At 36.9% G+C, this 16056-nt stretch overlaps 1 protein-coding gene across 4 annotated transcripts in view; it reads left to right on the top strand.

Annotated features, from left to right (window-relative positions):
• ZBBX (zinc finger B-box domain containing) overlaps nucleotides 1–16056 on the top strand; it is a 119659-nt gene that overhangs the window by 91704 nt on the left and 11899 nt on the right. For 3 of the 4 annotated variants that reach the window (XM_040480670.1, XM_040480671.1, XM_040480673.1), the window contains 4 exons: nucleotides 83–390; nucleotides 3736–3889; nucleotides 4653–4769; nucleotides 12282–12536. In XM_040480670.1, the coding sequence (XP_040336604.1) occupies nucleotides 83–390; nucleotides 3736–3889; nucleotides 4653–4769; nucleotides 12282–12536 (834 nt within the window). The remainder of the gene's footprint in view (nucleotides 1–82; nucleotides 391–3735; nucleotides 3890–4652; nucleotides 4770–12281; nucleotides 12537–16056) is intronic. The other variant, XM_040480672.1, reaches the window with a different exon arrangement.

Genomic DNA, 16056 nt, shown 5'->3' with positions numbered 1-16056 from the left:
ATAAGAGTTTACACCATAGAAGTTTTCATTTATTGACAGTTTAATCAATTTATTTAACTTCATAAATAATTGTTTTCAACAGCAGTAACTTCAGATACAAAATTTGACACCATTGTGGATCCTGATGTTTATTCTCCTGCCACTGAAAAGTTAGGGGAAAGCAGCTTTTTTGAAAGAAATTTCAAGGAGAAAACTATAGATATGGAAAGTAATCAAAAGTCTGATGATTCCTGCATATCACTTGACAGCAAGAATTCTTTGCCAAGTATAGGTTTAGAAAAACCTTCCACTAAGGAGCAATTATCTCAGGACATCAAAGAATCCTTGGAATTTAGCAATCTGCATGAGAGGCCAAACCCTGAAGATTCTAAAACTACAGAGTCACCACTGGTAAGTCTCTATTATGTTTATTATATTAAAAATGCTGTAAGAAATGTCATAAGACAATACATTCTTAAACATTACTACCTATTGAAGTTACAATGTGCTACCTTATATTATCATGAGATAGTTGAAGAATGACTTCTATGGGAAAGAATGCTAATTACTTACAGGACAAATTCTAATATGGTAAATGCCATGATAACAAACGGGTTTTCTATGACAAATAACACTCTAAGGCCCACCTCATGCACCATAGTAAGAGAGCTGTTACTTTTCTAAATGAAATTTATTATTATAAATAATTTAGTACAAGAAATCCTTTCTAGCTTTTTACTGTATAGTCCCGGGTTTAAATGAATTAAATGCAGATATGTAGATAGAACCAGTTTTTGTAGCTTAATGTAAGTATAAGGCTTTAAAGGCAATTCCTTCAAAAACATGGCTAATAAAGATATATGGGTTTAGTTTGTATTTCATCTTAGAGGAAAAGTAAAGTAGCTCATTGTTGCATTATTGCCAAGTTTTGAAACTGTATTTGAATTTCTGTTCTATATATTAAAAATCTTAGGTAATCATGATTACCTAATACATTTTTTGGAAATTAGGCAAGTCAGATATTTGAACAACCCTTCAAAGTCATTTGAAATGAATCTCTGCGGTGCCTAAACTGAAGCGGGGGGGACCAACAACATAGAAGAAGGAATGTTGAGCTGCTGCCACTTCTGCTGGGGGGATTGGATTTTTGTGCCCACTTTGTGATGGGCCTTCTTCCCTGCTGAAGCACAAAACTGGGCTGAGATCTTTGCAAAAACTTGTAATCCCTAGAAGTCTCCTCAGTCACTGAAGGACTACCCTGGGAGATGTACTCACAGATGCAAGAAGATGAAGGGCAACTGATTTCTGCAGCGGATCTGGGCCAGGTCCAGAAATACCTTCCCTGAAAAACGGAAATCTTGGGCTTTCTTTGAGTGTAGGTTTACAGTTTAGGTATACATTTCTTACTTAGAAGCCCCAAGTCAACAAATTAACATTAATTTTAATCCGTGTCTATTGATGCCCTCATATGTCTGCCAAAAGAAATCCATTCCCTTCTAGAAGACATTCCCACAATTTAGCCAATAATAGATTTTCAAAAGTAAAGCCTCATCACAGATGAGCATTTCTTCCACCTCCCACAATGAGGAAAAACAATCATAGAGTGAATTTCTGCAACAGAACTCTAATTTTCTGATGTCCACTGCATGTGCAGTGTCCTATGCTATTGGAGAGGAATCCTGAGCATATGGACCCCAGTTCTTGTATACTGGGTGCAAGCCTGCCTGATCTTTGCCCCAGGGGGAGACCTTGTCTTCCGTAACCTAATAAAAGGCATTTGGTCCAAACTCACAGATACGTAATCTGTGGTAATTTGTGTAATGGAAAGCAATCTAGCAGTTAAAATGAATGAAATAGAACTGTTTTTATTTACATGGATACATCTCAAAAATATGAGATTAAAATTTAAATATAAAAGGACACCTAGAGTTAAGTCAATATTTTTTGAAACATTGAAGATAAATGTAATTTTTTATGGATACATTCAGACATAATAATAGTCAAAAACATGCATTGGAATAGAGTATGTCCACTTCAATGCAATAATACAATTAACTCTAAAGACTGATTTTTTTGGTATGGATAGCTAAAGCAAAATTTTAAATTACTGATATTAAACGGTGTGATCAAGTCATGTTCAATTACATATCTAGATATTTAAAGTATTTCATAATTAAAATTGAAATGTTAAAAAGCTACTCCTCATATTTTTATCCCTTATACTACATTGGTAAAAAAAAAAAAAAAAAAAAAACTGGTAAATGATCATGTCATAGAGAATGGTGCCTTATACACAGTGGTAGAATCAACTTTATTTTCATCCCTGATGACTAGACACGAACTGTTTTAATTTTTCTTCCTGCTCTAGTAGAAACCATTCCTTAAGCTACTTAAAGAGACTACTTTAAAATTTTTTTGCTGGAGTCGAAAACTTAAGAGTGAGCAAGAGTTTTTAGCAGTAGAATTTCTTGACTTCCACTTGGGTGCAAGATAGTTGAATCTGCACTTCAGTTTTCAGATATTGAGTCCTTCATAAAGGTGGAATCTATGGAATGAAGTACCAAGTTGTAGGGCAGCAGCAGTGGGGTAGGATAGGGTGCCAGGAAGAACAAGGTCTAGTTGGGAGCTCTTGGTTCTGGCTTGGAAACCACCAGTAGTTAACTCTCTGAGTTTGGGAAACAAGCAAGCAACCCCCCTTTCTTTGTTCTTATCTGGTAACTGGTGCTTCAAAAAAACGGTTCCAGAGTGGCAATTGTCTAATCCAATTAAGAGCTGCACTAAAGCTGAAGGATGCTGTAAACTGGTAATCAGTGTCTGGGAGGGCCAGGGAAGATGTCATGAGCAGAGCCAACTTGGACTTGTCTTTGAAGGAGATGCTTCATCGGTCACTATCTTTGTTTTGTAATATTTTGTCATTTATAAGACTTATAAATTTGGATAACATTATAATACATTTTGTGTTGTTTACTCCCTTCAAACAGGCTGTGCTTGGGCATTAATTAGATCCTTTAGGGAGCTGTTAAATACTGAGAGCACTCTGATTATATTTTAAGCCCATCTACAGTCTCACTTCTGAATCTCTAATCTGTTTCTTAACCAGACTCATGTATGTTTTAGTCCCATTAATATTCTTTCCTAGAATGAAAGCATGTCGTAAAATGAATTCATAGGATGGGGGAATAATCCCAGGCTTCAAATCAGCCAGAACCTAATTCTGCTAATTTCTAGCTGTATAAACTTCTCAAGTTACTTCGCTCGCTCTTACCTCAGTTTCCTACATGCATATCTGCTTCACAATAAGTATTTTGTTAACTTAGATTTTGTCTATGACCAGATTTATTTCCTCAGTATTCTGCTTTCATCTTTGAAATTAGTTTCTGTACAGGCAAAGATACTAATGCAAAAGCACAGCATATAGGGGGCATTCTGTTTTCCAGAATAACTTATACATGAGGACACTAAGGGAATAAAATATAAGAAAGGAGAAAAAAAACCCTTTATTTTGTTTTGTGAACTTCTGTCTTCCTTGGATCAATGGAACTTTCAGATAATTACTATGTCGTGGTTTAGATGTTTTTTCACAACTTTTACTATATATAAATGTTGTGTTATTGTCTATGTCTTCACTACTAGACCCTAAATTTGATGGGAATGGAATCTGTGCCAAGAATGAAGTAGGTGCTCAATGAATGAATGTGCTGCTTTGTGTTGATGAGATAAAGCAAACTTAATTTTGTTGAATATTTTGTTTCCTAGTTGTTACGAGAAATAGCCCTCAGAAGTAAGCCTATAACTGAACAATATCAAGGACTTGAAAGATTCTTTGTTTTTGATAAAAATGAGAGACTCAACTTACTTCCTTCTCATAGCTTAGAATGCAGCTATTCCAGTACTAGGATTACAACTGCAGGTAAATTCAGACACGAAATCAGATGGCCTGTGGACCAACCTAACGGTTTTATGACACTTTTTTTAAAACAGTTCATCCTCATTTTGGGAAATACTGGGTAATTCTGTTCAGTGAATAAAGTCATTTTCTTCTCCAGTTGAAATTATTAACCCTGTGTGAGTTGCTGCATATTTGTGTTTGAGGCCATTATCAGAATGTGAGAGGACATAACTATAATGAGGTTGAGGAAAGATTATTTTTAGAATTTAGAATGTAGCCCTTACTAAATAGTGAAAGAGAAATTCTTTGAATCACTTCATTAACTGTTAAGTATTGTATGATGATTCCTAAATACCGTCTTAAAAGCAAATCTCCAAATCTCAGATTCTGTGAGATTTCTGAGACATATCTGTAGTTTCCTTCTGAAAGTTACCAATATTCTTAGGTTTCCTAAGAATTCAAATGTATTTATTCATGTAGAAACTGTTATACTTTAAGTTATCTTGTTACATACTGGAAAAAATATTTGTTTCTATTCAAACGTGCGTGTGTGTGTCTAATATGTTTGCAATTTAGAGTTTGCTTCTTTTTGTTAAGCTATGCAAATCTAATGTTGTTTATTGTATCATTATGAGATTCTGTCTCTTATAATATATGCCTCACTGTTATGAATGGTCCTTGCTTAGCTAAATATTATCCAGGAAGACCATAAATAAAATAAAGCAATAACATGAATTTTCCTCCTTTTCAATATTGAAATTAGTTTACCATTTTCCCATATCAGGAGACCGAGAGTGGATGCCAGGCCACAGCATAAGTGCCTCGGCTGATCACGCAGTTGTCTTGGGTGTTGTGCAGACTGCCCAGAACCTGTCCACAAGCAGAACACAGCGAAAGATGGGTAAGGACAGCCTGAAGGCCACAGCGCCATATTGATGACTCACTGTTTTTGTTTTTGTTTTTGTTTTTGTTTTTGTTTTTTTTTAGTTTGTCTCAGCACTTTACTAGGTACCTGAAAATTCATCTTTGCAGTCTCATAATGTAAACTTATTCATTTTAAGTGGCTGTCTTACATTTTGTCTCCAAAACCAAAAAACCAAGAGTGGTCCTGATTCTTCTCAAAGACATGAGTTAACTTTAGTTATTTTTGTAACAACGTATTAGTGAATAATATTTTTTTTAAGTGTAGCTCAGGGTATGTTGTGTATTTTGAGCAATCCTTGTAAAATACCTACTTGGTTTTGTTACACTCTCAGGAAACTGTATTTATACTAGATTTTGCATATCATTCACTTGGTTCATATTATTCTTGTTATTTTTAAACATGTATTTCTTTTTGAGACAGAGAGAGCACAAGCAGGGATGGTACAGAGAGCGAGGGAGACATAATTCCAAGCAGGCTTTTCACAGGTTGTGCAGAGCCTGGTGTGGGGCTCGAACTCGTGAGTCATGAGATCATGACCTGAGCCAAAACCAAGAGTCGGATGCTTAACTGTTTGAGCCACGCAGGCACCCCACTTAGTTCATACTGTGATCGGACGCAGCCATCCATCATAGTATGATCGCATGTTCTAAACCTCCATAGTATGATCCTGTGTTCTAAACCTAGCGCTGAATGTGTTAACCCTGGAATCTTGATTTCAGTTCAACTCCATTCTCTAACCAAAATAACTGCAAGATTGTCTATAGGATAACGCTTTTGACGTGTTGAGTCTCATGGTAATATTTTCCTAGGGCGTGTATGCAGAGAATTTTGAGATCATTAAAATCAGTAGTTTTATTAGCTCATTATTGGCATCCAGTAATACCTGCTTCAATAAGTTTGCTTTAGGCTGAATGTCACGTGCAGTTGCTGTCGATGACTGATGAATTAAGACACTTTCTATAGACATGTGTTGAGTATGTTGGCATGAAGCCGGGCCCGGAGGGAAAAGAGTTGCATGAGTCATGTTTCCTCATTTTTGGGGGCTCACAGGTTTGGGAAGAACAAAATGGGTTATTTACCTTCGTTTGAGGCCATCTTTGAGCCAGAAATTTAATTACACGTGATTTGTCCAAAAATGCAAAATCGATATGCCTCTCTTGCCCTAAATCCTATTACTAAAACTCCTTGGCTAGCTTAGATCCTTTTCATATGCACTTATGTTGAGACTCTGTCAGATTTAAAAGTTGTTTTTGGGTTTGTTTTTTTGTGGAAAAACCATCCATTTATGATAAATGTTTTTTCTGGCTCTGTAATTAGGTACCTATTCTCACATCAAAGCCTTGAGCAGCTTCAAAAATTCTAGGTGGGGGCGCCTGGGTGGCGCTGTCGGTTAAGCGTCCGACTTCAGCCAGGTCATGATCTCGCGGTCCGTGAGTTCGAGCCCCGCGTCGGGCTCTGGGCTGATGGCTCAGAGCCTGGAGCCTGTTTCCGATTCTGTGTCTCCCTCTCTCTCTGCCCCTCCCCCGTTCATGCTCTGTCTCTCTCTGTCCCAAAAATGAATAAACGTTGAAAAAAAAAATTAAAAAAAAAAAATTCTAGGTGCTTCCTTCTGAGGCAGTCAAAGGAACTGTTTTAACAAATACACATGCATGCTATGAGGAATTTATTACCAAGACAAATCTTTGTAAATAAGTAGCCAAATGCTTTTAAGTATCAATTTGGAGTGATCTGTTTGAAATCAATAATTTACTATCAGAAACATTTGTAGGAGTACTTACTTTAGGCCAGACACTGCCAGATACTGGTGATACAAAATATACCCTGGTCCCTGCAGTCCAAGAGCTTAGAGTCTAGTGCAGAGGTTCTCAAATGTTAGTTTGAACATGATCACCTGGGAAACCTCTTATAATATGGATTTCTTGACCTCATTCTTTTTTTTTTTTAAATTCTTTTAACATTTATTTTTGAGAGACAGAGCACAAGATGAGGAGGGGCAGAGAGAGAGGAAGACACAGAATCCAAAGCAGGCTCCAGGCTCTGTCAGCACAGAGCCAGATACGGAGCTTGAACCCACGAACCATGAGACAGAGCATGACTTGAGCCAAAGTCAGACGCCTAACCGACTGGGCCACCCAGGGGCCCCTCGACCTCATTTTAAGATTCTGATTTATTAAAGCTGAGATAAGGCCTAGGAATTTGCACTTATTTTATCAACAATTCCATGTTATGCTGATGTACACAGTCCAAAAACCATACTGAGGGAAACTGCTATACAGAAACGTAAACACATAAATGACTGCATATAAAGTACACATCTTATAAAAGGACTGCGGGTAACATACTTTTGGAGACCAACCGGCGATTAATAATAGCATATGTGATCAGTTATGATAGAGGTAGTACATGTGCAGCCTTTTAGGAATAGAGATGGTAAAGTAATTGCTTTGCCATTGAAAAGGGTAGATCACCAAAGGGTTAGGGACTAGGTGACATTTCAGCTGAATTTTAAAAAATGAATAAGATTTACCAGTTAGGGGCAGAGGGAAATGACTTTCTGAACAGAAGCAGTAGGCTGAAACAAAACTAAAAATTTCTTGGCTATGCTATGAGTTACCAAAATCATATTTTCTAAACTGATGCCAACGTATAAAGGAATTCTTCTGTAAGATTTTTAAGTTTGTGAACGTAAAACTCTGATAGTTGTGAAATACAGTGGTGTTTAGCAGCAAGCCCACTGATCATCGCCCGCCCCTGCCCAGACCTCCTCCTCCCCCACCCCATCTTCTTGTCTCCACACAACCATATAAGCATCAGGAAGTGTCCAGGTCAGGAGCCATCTTGCCTCCGTCTGCCCACCACAGCCTCTTCATCCCTAGAGCCTGCTGATTTCAGCTCTAATACTGATCCTGAATCTCACCGCTTCTACCGCTGTTGCCCAAGATGAGCCCAAGCCAGTTGTCCATCATCCCTCATTTGTCTCTCAGTTTAACTTTTTGCCTTTCCTGAAAACAAGTTTCCATAATTAATTTCCATCAAATTCTACTGTTTATAGTCAGCGGGTGAATTGTTTATAGTCATAAAATTGTTTATAGTTTAGAGTGAGCTGATCACATTTTCTGTAAACTTAAATCATAAATTGCATCTTGTCAGTCTCCTGCTTAAAAGCATCTTATAGTTTCATAGACAGCAGGACAAAATTGTTTCTTACCAGACATCACACAGCAGCACTGAGTTGGTCCTGCCTGTCTCCCCTAACCACGTCTTCTCCCACAGTGCAGCTATGCTGGCTCTCTTTTTGTTCTCACACAGGCCACGCTCTCTCTTGCTTGTTAGCTTCGGAATTTGCTCTCCCATCTAACCTGGGATGGTCCGCAGCCTCTCTCTCCAACTTCACCCCCTTTTTCATATGACTGATTCTTTCTCATTTTTCCATCTCAGCCCAGATGCTGCCTCCTTAGACAGGCCTTCTGAACCCCCCTTTACCTAGTCTCTTGAGACCCCCAATCACGTTTGCCTTCTTTTGTCCTTCTCATAGAACCTATTACTAGGTGAAATCATTTTACTTGTTAATTTTCTGCTCTTCCTATGTTTGGTTGGAAAGAAAGCAAGGACCTACCCTGTCCTTTTCATTGGTGTATCCTCAGCGATAGAACACAGCCTGGCATTTTGTCAGCACTCAGGAAGAGTGTCTGCATGAGCGAAGCAGGATAGCAGGACTATGTGTTAGTCTGGAGTACAACTGGAGGGTGGGAGCAGTGTCTCCTTCAATTTTAAGTCCTCTGATCCTGACACAGTGCCTGGCAGTTTTAGGATTTGACAAAAGATTTTCTAATTTAATTAGATTAGGTATTAATTCATAGGTTCTCGGAGTTAGAGGGGATTTAGGACATCATTCTGTCCAACTCCTAAATTTTCAGGTGAAATATGCATTTGCATATCTCAGGTCACAAGGTGATTTCTAATTGAGTGAGATTAGACAAGTGCTTCCCACTTTAGCCTTCTTTCCATTAACCCATGCTGCTAAGTAAAATGTACGTATAGGTGTGGGAACTCGTAGAAAATACATTTTTATATTTTATGTATAAATTCTTAGTAATTTACACAGTGTAACAAGAATATCAAAAGACAATGATGTTTTGCACACTTTATTCGGGAATATAATAGTAGCTCTTTGCTCAGATGTTATTTGTAATTGAAACACTATACAGAAATCGTGTTGCCCTACTTATGTTTCATCCAGTTCTAATGTTTTAATTTAGAATAACAATGACAATTATTGGTTAAATACTTTTCAGTGAGTGATGCATGCTTTCATACCCGTGTCAGCATTCTTATGCCCTTTGGCAGAGCACAAAGCATCCTTCTCTTTTATCTTTCCAATATTTGGCCTGGTCTCATTAGTGATCATACAGCATATATATTCTTTCGCTAATACCAAGGACAATTTCTCTAGTTATTTTTAGAGTATAACTGTGGTCAGTGGTAATTTCTAGTTTCCTAAGATTACACTGCCAGTAATGGCACAAGTTGCTTCAAAAAGGAATTTCTGATGTGTGTAATCTACAAACTAGACTTTAAAAATATCATGGAATGATCCTTTCAATCATGGCATTTTTCATTGGTGCCAGTCTTTTTTCTTTTTAAGTTTATTTGTTTATTTTGAGAGAGAGACACACAGAGAGAGCAAGTAAGGGAGGGGCAAAGAGAGAGGGAGAGGGAGAATCCCTCTGACAGTGCAGAGCCTGACGCAGGGGTTGAACTCACAAAGTGTGAAATCATTACCTGAGTTGAAACCAAGAGTTGGACGCTTAAGTGACTGAACCTCCTGGTCACCCCATCGTTAGTGCCAGTCTTAACGGTGTTTCAAATCTTAACCCTGGCAATAACATTAATAAGCTTGTATGTTAATAAGCTTGTGGAAAGAATGATGTACTCACCTAAATAAACAACAACAAAAAAGGAATAAAATTAAGGATCAGATTGAAGCTTCCTCTGTCACGGTGTTTCAGGTACTTTAAATTACACTTTAAACATATTTCCCATAGGAAAAAATTGTCTGTTTGCTGCGTGCTAAGCATAAATCTGACCCACTCCCAGTGTACTTTTTTTTTCTCAGTTGGCATCAATTAACTTCTAATACTGTGGCAACCAGATGTTGTTACAAGAGTTTGGCAAATGTTTGTGTTCTTCTGAATTTTCTGAAGGGCATCTACGTTATGTTAAATTTTTTCAACTCACATTTACCTGTGTTGGCAGAAGTCCAGTTCTTCCTCATAACATCTTCCATTTATTTTATTTAATTTTTAATGTTTATTTATTTTTGAGACACACACATACACACACACACACACACACACACACACACACACACACAGTGCAAGTGAGGGAGGGGCAGAGAAAGGGAGACGAGACACAGAATCTGAAGCAGGCTCCAGGCTCTGAGTTGTCAGCATAGAGCCTCACACAGACCTCCAACTCACAAACCCGTGAGATCATGACCTGAGCTGAAGGTGGATGCTTAAACAACTGAGCTACCCAGGCAACCTTATTTGTTTTATTTTAATCAGAATTCTTCATTCCTCTGAATTTTACTTGACTGGGACACAGCACAACATAGATAGGAAGGTGGAGTTTCTCCATAGATGTAGAAGTTTCAGTGCGTACAGTTGAATTACTTTATGCTCATTGGCCTGTGCTTCCACGATTGCCGTTCTTACTACTGCTTTCTTATATGGGAATGGCAAGTTTGCTTTTTTTTTTTTTTTTGTATTATGTATTGTTATGTATTTGTGTACTTTATGTATTATGTACTTTTATGGATTATAGGTAATAGAGGAAATTATTTCCAAATTCTAGTCATTAAAGTAATCCACAGGGATATTTCCATTTATTTGTCTTATAACATAAACACACTTTTGTCAATACATTTTCTTCAGAATTGTCTCTGTGTGCATAGACACAAAAAGGTCAGAATCTTATTTTAATTTGTGCATAATTTCATTCCAACAAAAAATGTTTTCAAAATTGATTTCTGAAATGTTCATTAAAATTGGTGCCCTTTGGGACTTACCTTAGTCAGTTTTAATTGCTTATATAATTACATACTGCATTAGGATGCTTCTTAGGGTACTAGCTACATTCCAAGTAGATTTTTAAGTTTAAGAAAAAGACAAACTCAGTAGTCAGTAAATGTTTAATACATGGCAACTACCTGTAGTTACTCTTCTGAATCTTACATTTTCCTTTGACTCGAGTGGACATAATGTTATAATGGCATATGTTCAGTCAAATCATGATTTTCATGATAATGATAATAGCACTTCTTTAAAGAACCCAATTTTTACCCAAAACAAATTTGTATTAAGGGAATACAAGGTTATCTTATAAATTATTTGTATTTAACATAAATATATTTATTTAAATCTAAATAGTGATTCATTACGTATAAAAATATACCTGCACTATGAGTTTCTAAATTTGTACTTTGAATATTCCCTTGGCCTTCATTAAAGAATCTTGTGAGCAGTACCAAAAGATATCTATATCTATCTACATCTATGTATCTATACATAGATATAGATATGTGCCTATATATATATATGCTATTTATATTTATATCTATTTATATCTATATTTATATATATCTGTATGTATCTATCTATATGTATAGATATCTATAGATATATGTATCTATAGATATCTCTATATCTATATTATCTATCTATAATTAATTTATATTAGTGTAAGATTTAAAAGGATTTTTTTCTTACTATGAAAGAGACACACATGTTGAAGAAACCAACTAAATCAGCCTTTGAAATAGGTCAGGGCAAAGTTGTGACTGCCTTAGTGGAACAAAGTAATAACCTGAGGTAGATCTATGTTTCTGGAACTTTTCTACTAATTGCCCTATAAAGCAACAGAGAGTGAACTCATATTTAGGAAAATAAGAAATATGATCTCAATTTCTTTAAAGCCCATATTTTTCTAAAAGCGTTTTCATACTAATATTTTGTGTCCATATTTGTTTTAGTAGAAGAATGTTAAGCACCATCAAATAAAACTCACTAGGTTCACTAGGAAGTGTACCATGTCTATTCTATGGGTTTTTTTTTTTTCTCTTAAAAGGCAGAGTTTGGTATAATCCTGGAATTTAAGAAACAGGGCACATATTTAAAAAAAGAAAAAAAGAAATGGCACAGTTTGGATGGCTATTGGGTAGATTATAAAATTGGATGTTGAATTGTTCTGGAATTGACTTGGTTCACAGAAGTTTTGCTTCAGTTAATATTAAAATTAACTTGTCTTTTTCTGAGTGTAAGAAAAAAAAAAAAAGAGCAAAATAACCCCAAGGTGTTCTTTATGATGTAGGGAAAGTAACTTGGCATTAACTGCTCTAGGTTCAAAGGGATGGTATTTTGTATCTTTAAGCATTCATTCAGAAATTTTAAAACAGTTGATTAAAAATTTTTTTATTTTTCATTTTAGGGGAGATATCACAGAGACCTTCAACAGCACATATACCCCTTTCCAACTCTGTGAAAAGAAGCTCCGGTTGCCTCTTCTCCCATCCTCGATCAAGAAGTGCAGCTGTTCGATCGTTATCTAGAGCTGCTTCTGAAATTTCAGAAATTGAATACATTGATATTACTGACCACACTGAGCCTTTCTTAGATGACACTGCTGATCAGCAAACCTTAGACAATTTGGAAAAAGAATTAAATGTGCTGGGAAATCTTGCAGGTAATGTTATTTTTTCTTACTGTAGACAATGTTAACTCTGCCTTCTGCTTGATTCTTTATAACATCCTCCAAGAAAACAAGGCTTTCCCTTTTTCCCTCATATAACTGTTAACCTTTGTATTTGTTTCCTTGGATATCCCCTGACATCTCCCTGAGAATGTTCCCAAATGGGTGGATGCCCACACCAGGGATGGCCCCCTTAGCCTACATAATACACAGTTAAAATGGAAGGAGGGGCTCCTGGGTGGCTCAGTTGGTTACGTGTCCAACTTCGGCTCAGGTCGATTTTGTGGTTCATGAGTTCAAGCCCTGCGTTGAGCTCTGTGCTGACAGCTCAGAGCCTGGAGCCTGCTTCAAATTCTGTGTCTCCCTCTCTCTCTGCCCCTCCTCTGCTCGTGCTCTGTCTCTGTCTAAAAAAAAAATGTGGCATAAGGAACTTCATGTGGACGAAATATATTTTTTTTCTTCTTTCTACAAACCTGCTGAGTGGCTAATCTCTGTAGCTTTATTAAAGCTACTGCCCAACACCCTTGTTGGAGGATTGAGCTGTTAGATCTTTTAAAGCAGTATTTGGCAAGCTTCAGTGCCAATGCACTGAAATGCAGATTCTGGGGTGGGGCCCAGGATTCTGCACATCTGACCAGTACCCATTTGATGCCAGTGCTGCTGATTGACATACCAGTTTGAGGAGAAATTAGACTTCTGCATTCCCTTTCCTAAAATCTCAGTGATTGTAGTCTAGCAAATCATAACCATATTCGTGAACATACAAGGGTCTGGTTCTGTAACAGACCGCAGGGGAATCAGTCCCCTTTTCATCAGGAAGTTGTTCATGCAGTTGTTCCTGCCGCACATCCAAGAAGCAGGCCAGAAACTTCCACATGTGCTTGCTTTTTGGTTTTGTGTTTGTTTGTTTGTTTGTTTGTTTGGTTGGTTGGTTGGTTGGTTTTTAGTGATATCCTCCTCTGTTCACCTCAGAATAAAAACTTTTCTATTTGCATAAAAAGAACATATCTTGGCTTTGAAAAATTCAAGAAATACCAAAAAATACTAAAAGGGAAGCCAAAATCCTCACAGTATCTTAATCCTTAATCCTTAATATGAAATCCTTAATATGAAAACAACCATCTTATTTGATGAGCAAATATTAATATTTTAAACATCTGCTTATGTCATGAGTATACATATAAAAATACATAGAAGGATGAATAGATTGAAGGAAAGACAGTAGTCATTTTATAAAAAATAAATTTAGGCTCTACGTGTTTTTTTTTTTTTAATTTTTTTTTCAATGTTTGTTTATTTTTGGGACAGACAGAGACAGAGCATGAACGGGCGAGGGGCAGAGAGAGAGGGAGACACAGAATCGGAAACAGGCTCCAGGCTCTGAGCCATCAGCCCAGACCCCGACGCGGGGCTCGAACTCACGGACCGTGAGATCGTGACCTGGCTGAAGTCGGACGCTTAACCGACTGCGCCACCCAGGCGCCCCGGCTCTACATATTTTTAAATGGTTACATATTTACTCATATTTCCTTTTATTTCCTTTTTCGTAGTGAAAATTCATAAAGATTAGATGATCAGTACCAGCATTTTTATTTTGGCTTTCCAATTTTGAGCCTTTATTTTAAATATATTTTTTAATGTTTTATTTTATTTTTCAGAGAGAGAGAGAAAGAGAGAGAGTGAGCATGAGCAGGGGAGGGGCAGAGAGAGAGGGAGACACAGAATCTGAAGCAGGCTCCAGGCTCCGCTCTGTCAGCACAGAGCCCAACTGGAGGTTCAAACCCATGAACTGTGAGATCATGACCTAAGCCGAAGTTGGACACTTAACCGACTGAGCCACCCAGGCACCCCTTGAGCCTTTTATTTTGATTCAGCTCTAGAAGATTCGATTGTGACATTCTTGAGAATTTGTTTCATCTTTACGGCTGAATGGCAAATTAGCTAGATTAATCTAGTGGATCACACTTTTTTCCCTCTGCATTTAGTAGACATTTCTCCACTGTCTTCTGTGCCTCATTTTGATGCAAGTTAGTACTTAGCACAGTTTTTCCATTTACTTTTGTTTGGTTGAATTTAATTGTAGCTCTATTACTCCAGTTCTTTCATGTTTGAGAATGAGTGCTTCCTTTATATTTAAACAGCAAATTGAGTGAAGGTAATATAGTTGGGGCATTTTTCTTGTAAACCTTGTACATGCTGATTCATTGTTATCTGTGTCTGAATTCTGTTATGAAGTAGTTTAAGGTCACCTTTATTTTTTTCCTCACTCTCTCTCTTGCATGTGACAGGCTTCTTTCCTGAATGGATGTTTGAAGAATTTTTTATTAATCTTTGAAATTCAATAACGGGACCAGGAATGTGTTTCAATATCAATAATTCAGCATTTCTTAAAGCAGTGGGCTCTCTTTCTATCTGTAGAAAAATTGCTCCTTATTTTCAGAGATATTTTCTGCTGTTGTATATTTGAATTGCTTTTCTGTTCCATATGGGATTATCCTGCTGACGAACCTATTTTGTCTGTGTTGGATCTTCTTTGTACAATGTATTTACTTACATTTTCGTCAACTCTTTTAACCAATTTTATTTTCCTTTGCATTTACTACTTTACCTTCAGCTTGTCTTCTACATTGGGATTTTAATTTTCAGCTACAGTTATAATCCATTCTTTATTGACTGATTTAATACATTAGCTTTCTAAAGGTATTCTTTGATTTCTTTTTGTAAATTTTTACTTTGATGTATTATAAACTTATGGAAAATTTTCAAGAATGCAAGAATAGTACAAGGAGGGGCGCTTGGGTGGCTCAGTCAGTTGAGTGTCTGACTTCAGCTGAGGTCATGATCTCATGGTTCATGAGTTCAAGCCTTGCATCAGGCTCTGTGCTGACAGCTCAGAGCCTAGAGCCTGCTTCACGTTCTGTGTCTCCCTCTCTTACTTCCCCACCCCCACTCATGCTCTGTATTCTCTCTCTCTCTCTCTCAAAAATAAATATTAAAAAATTTTAAAAGGAGAGAGAATAGTAGAAGGAATTACTGTATACTCTTTACCGAGTTCACTACTTGTCTTTTGCGCTATTTGGATATATGTATACATGTACACACACACACACGCACACTGTACTTTTTTGTGAATCATTTGAGAGGAGGTTATAAACATTATGAGCCTTGATCAAAAAAACACTTGAGTGTAAAAAAATACATCAGTCAGTGTGTGTTACCCATGAACAGGACATTCTTTCAAGGATCATAATACAATGATCAAAAATCAGGAAATTTAACATTGATACAATATGATCCTCTACTCTAGTCCACAGTGCCTATCTAATTTTTAAAACTTGTCTCAGTGGTGTTCATTATAGCTTGTTTTTTTCTGGTATCGGATCCTATCCAGGAACAGGTGACCATTGAAAAATTTTTTTCTTGTTAACATCTGACATGACATTTGATCTTTGAGATTAGTTTTGCTGTTTTTAATTAATTAATTTTTAATTGAAATGTGATTGACTTACCATAA

This window comes from Herpailurus yagouaroundi, unplaced genomic scaffold (genome assembly GCF_014898765.1).
Source record: "Herpailurus yagouaroundi ecotype Mexico unplaced genomic scaffold, PumYag 159, whole genome shotgun sequence".
NCBI classification, from domain to species: Eukaryota; Metazoa; Chordata; class Mammalia; order Carnivora; family Felidae; genus Herpailurus; species Herpailurus yagouaroundi.
Note: the sequence above shows the minus strand (reverse complement) of the source record. Positions and strands in the feature narration are given on the sequence as shown.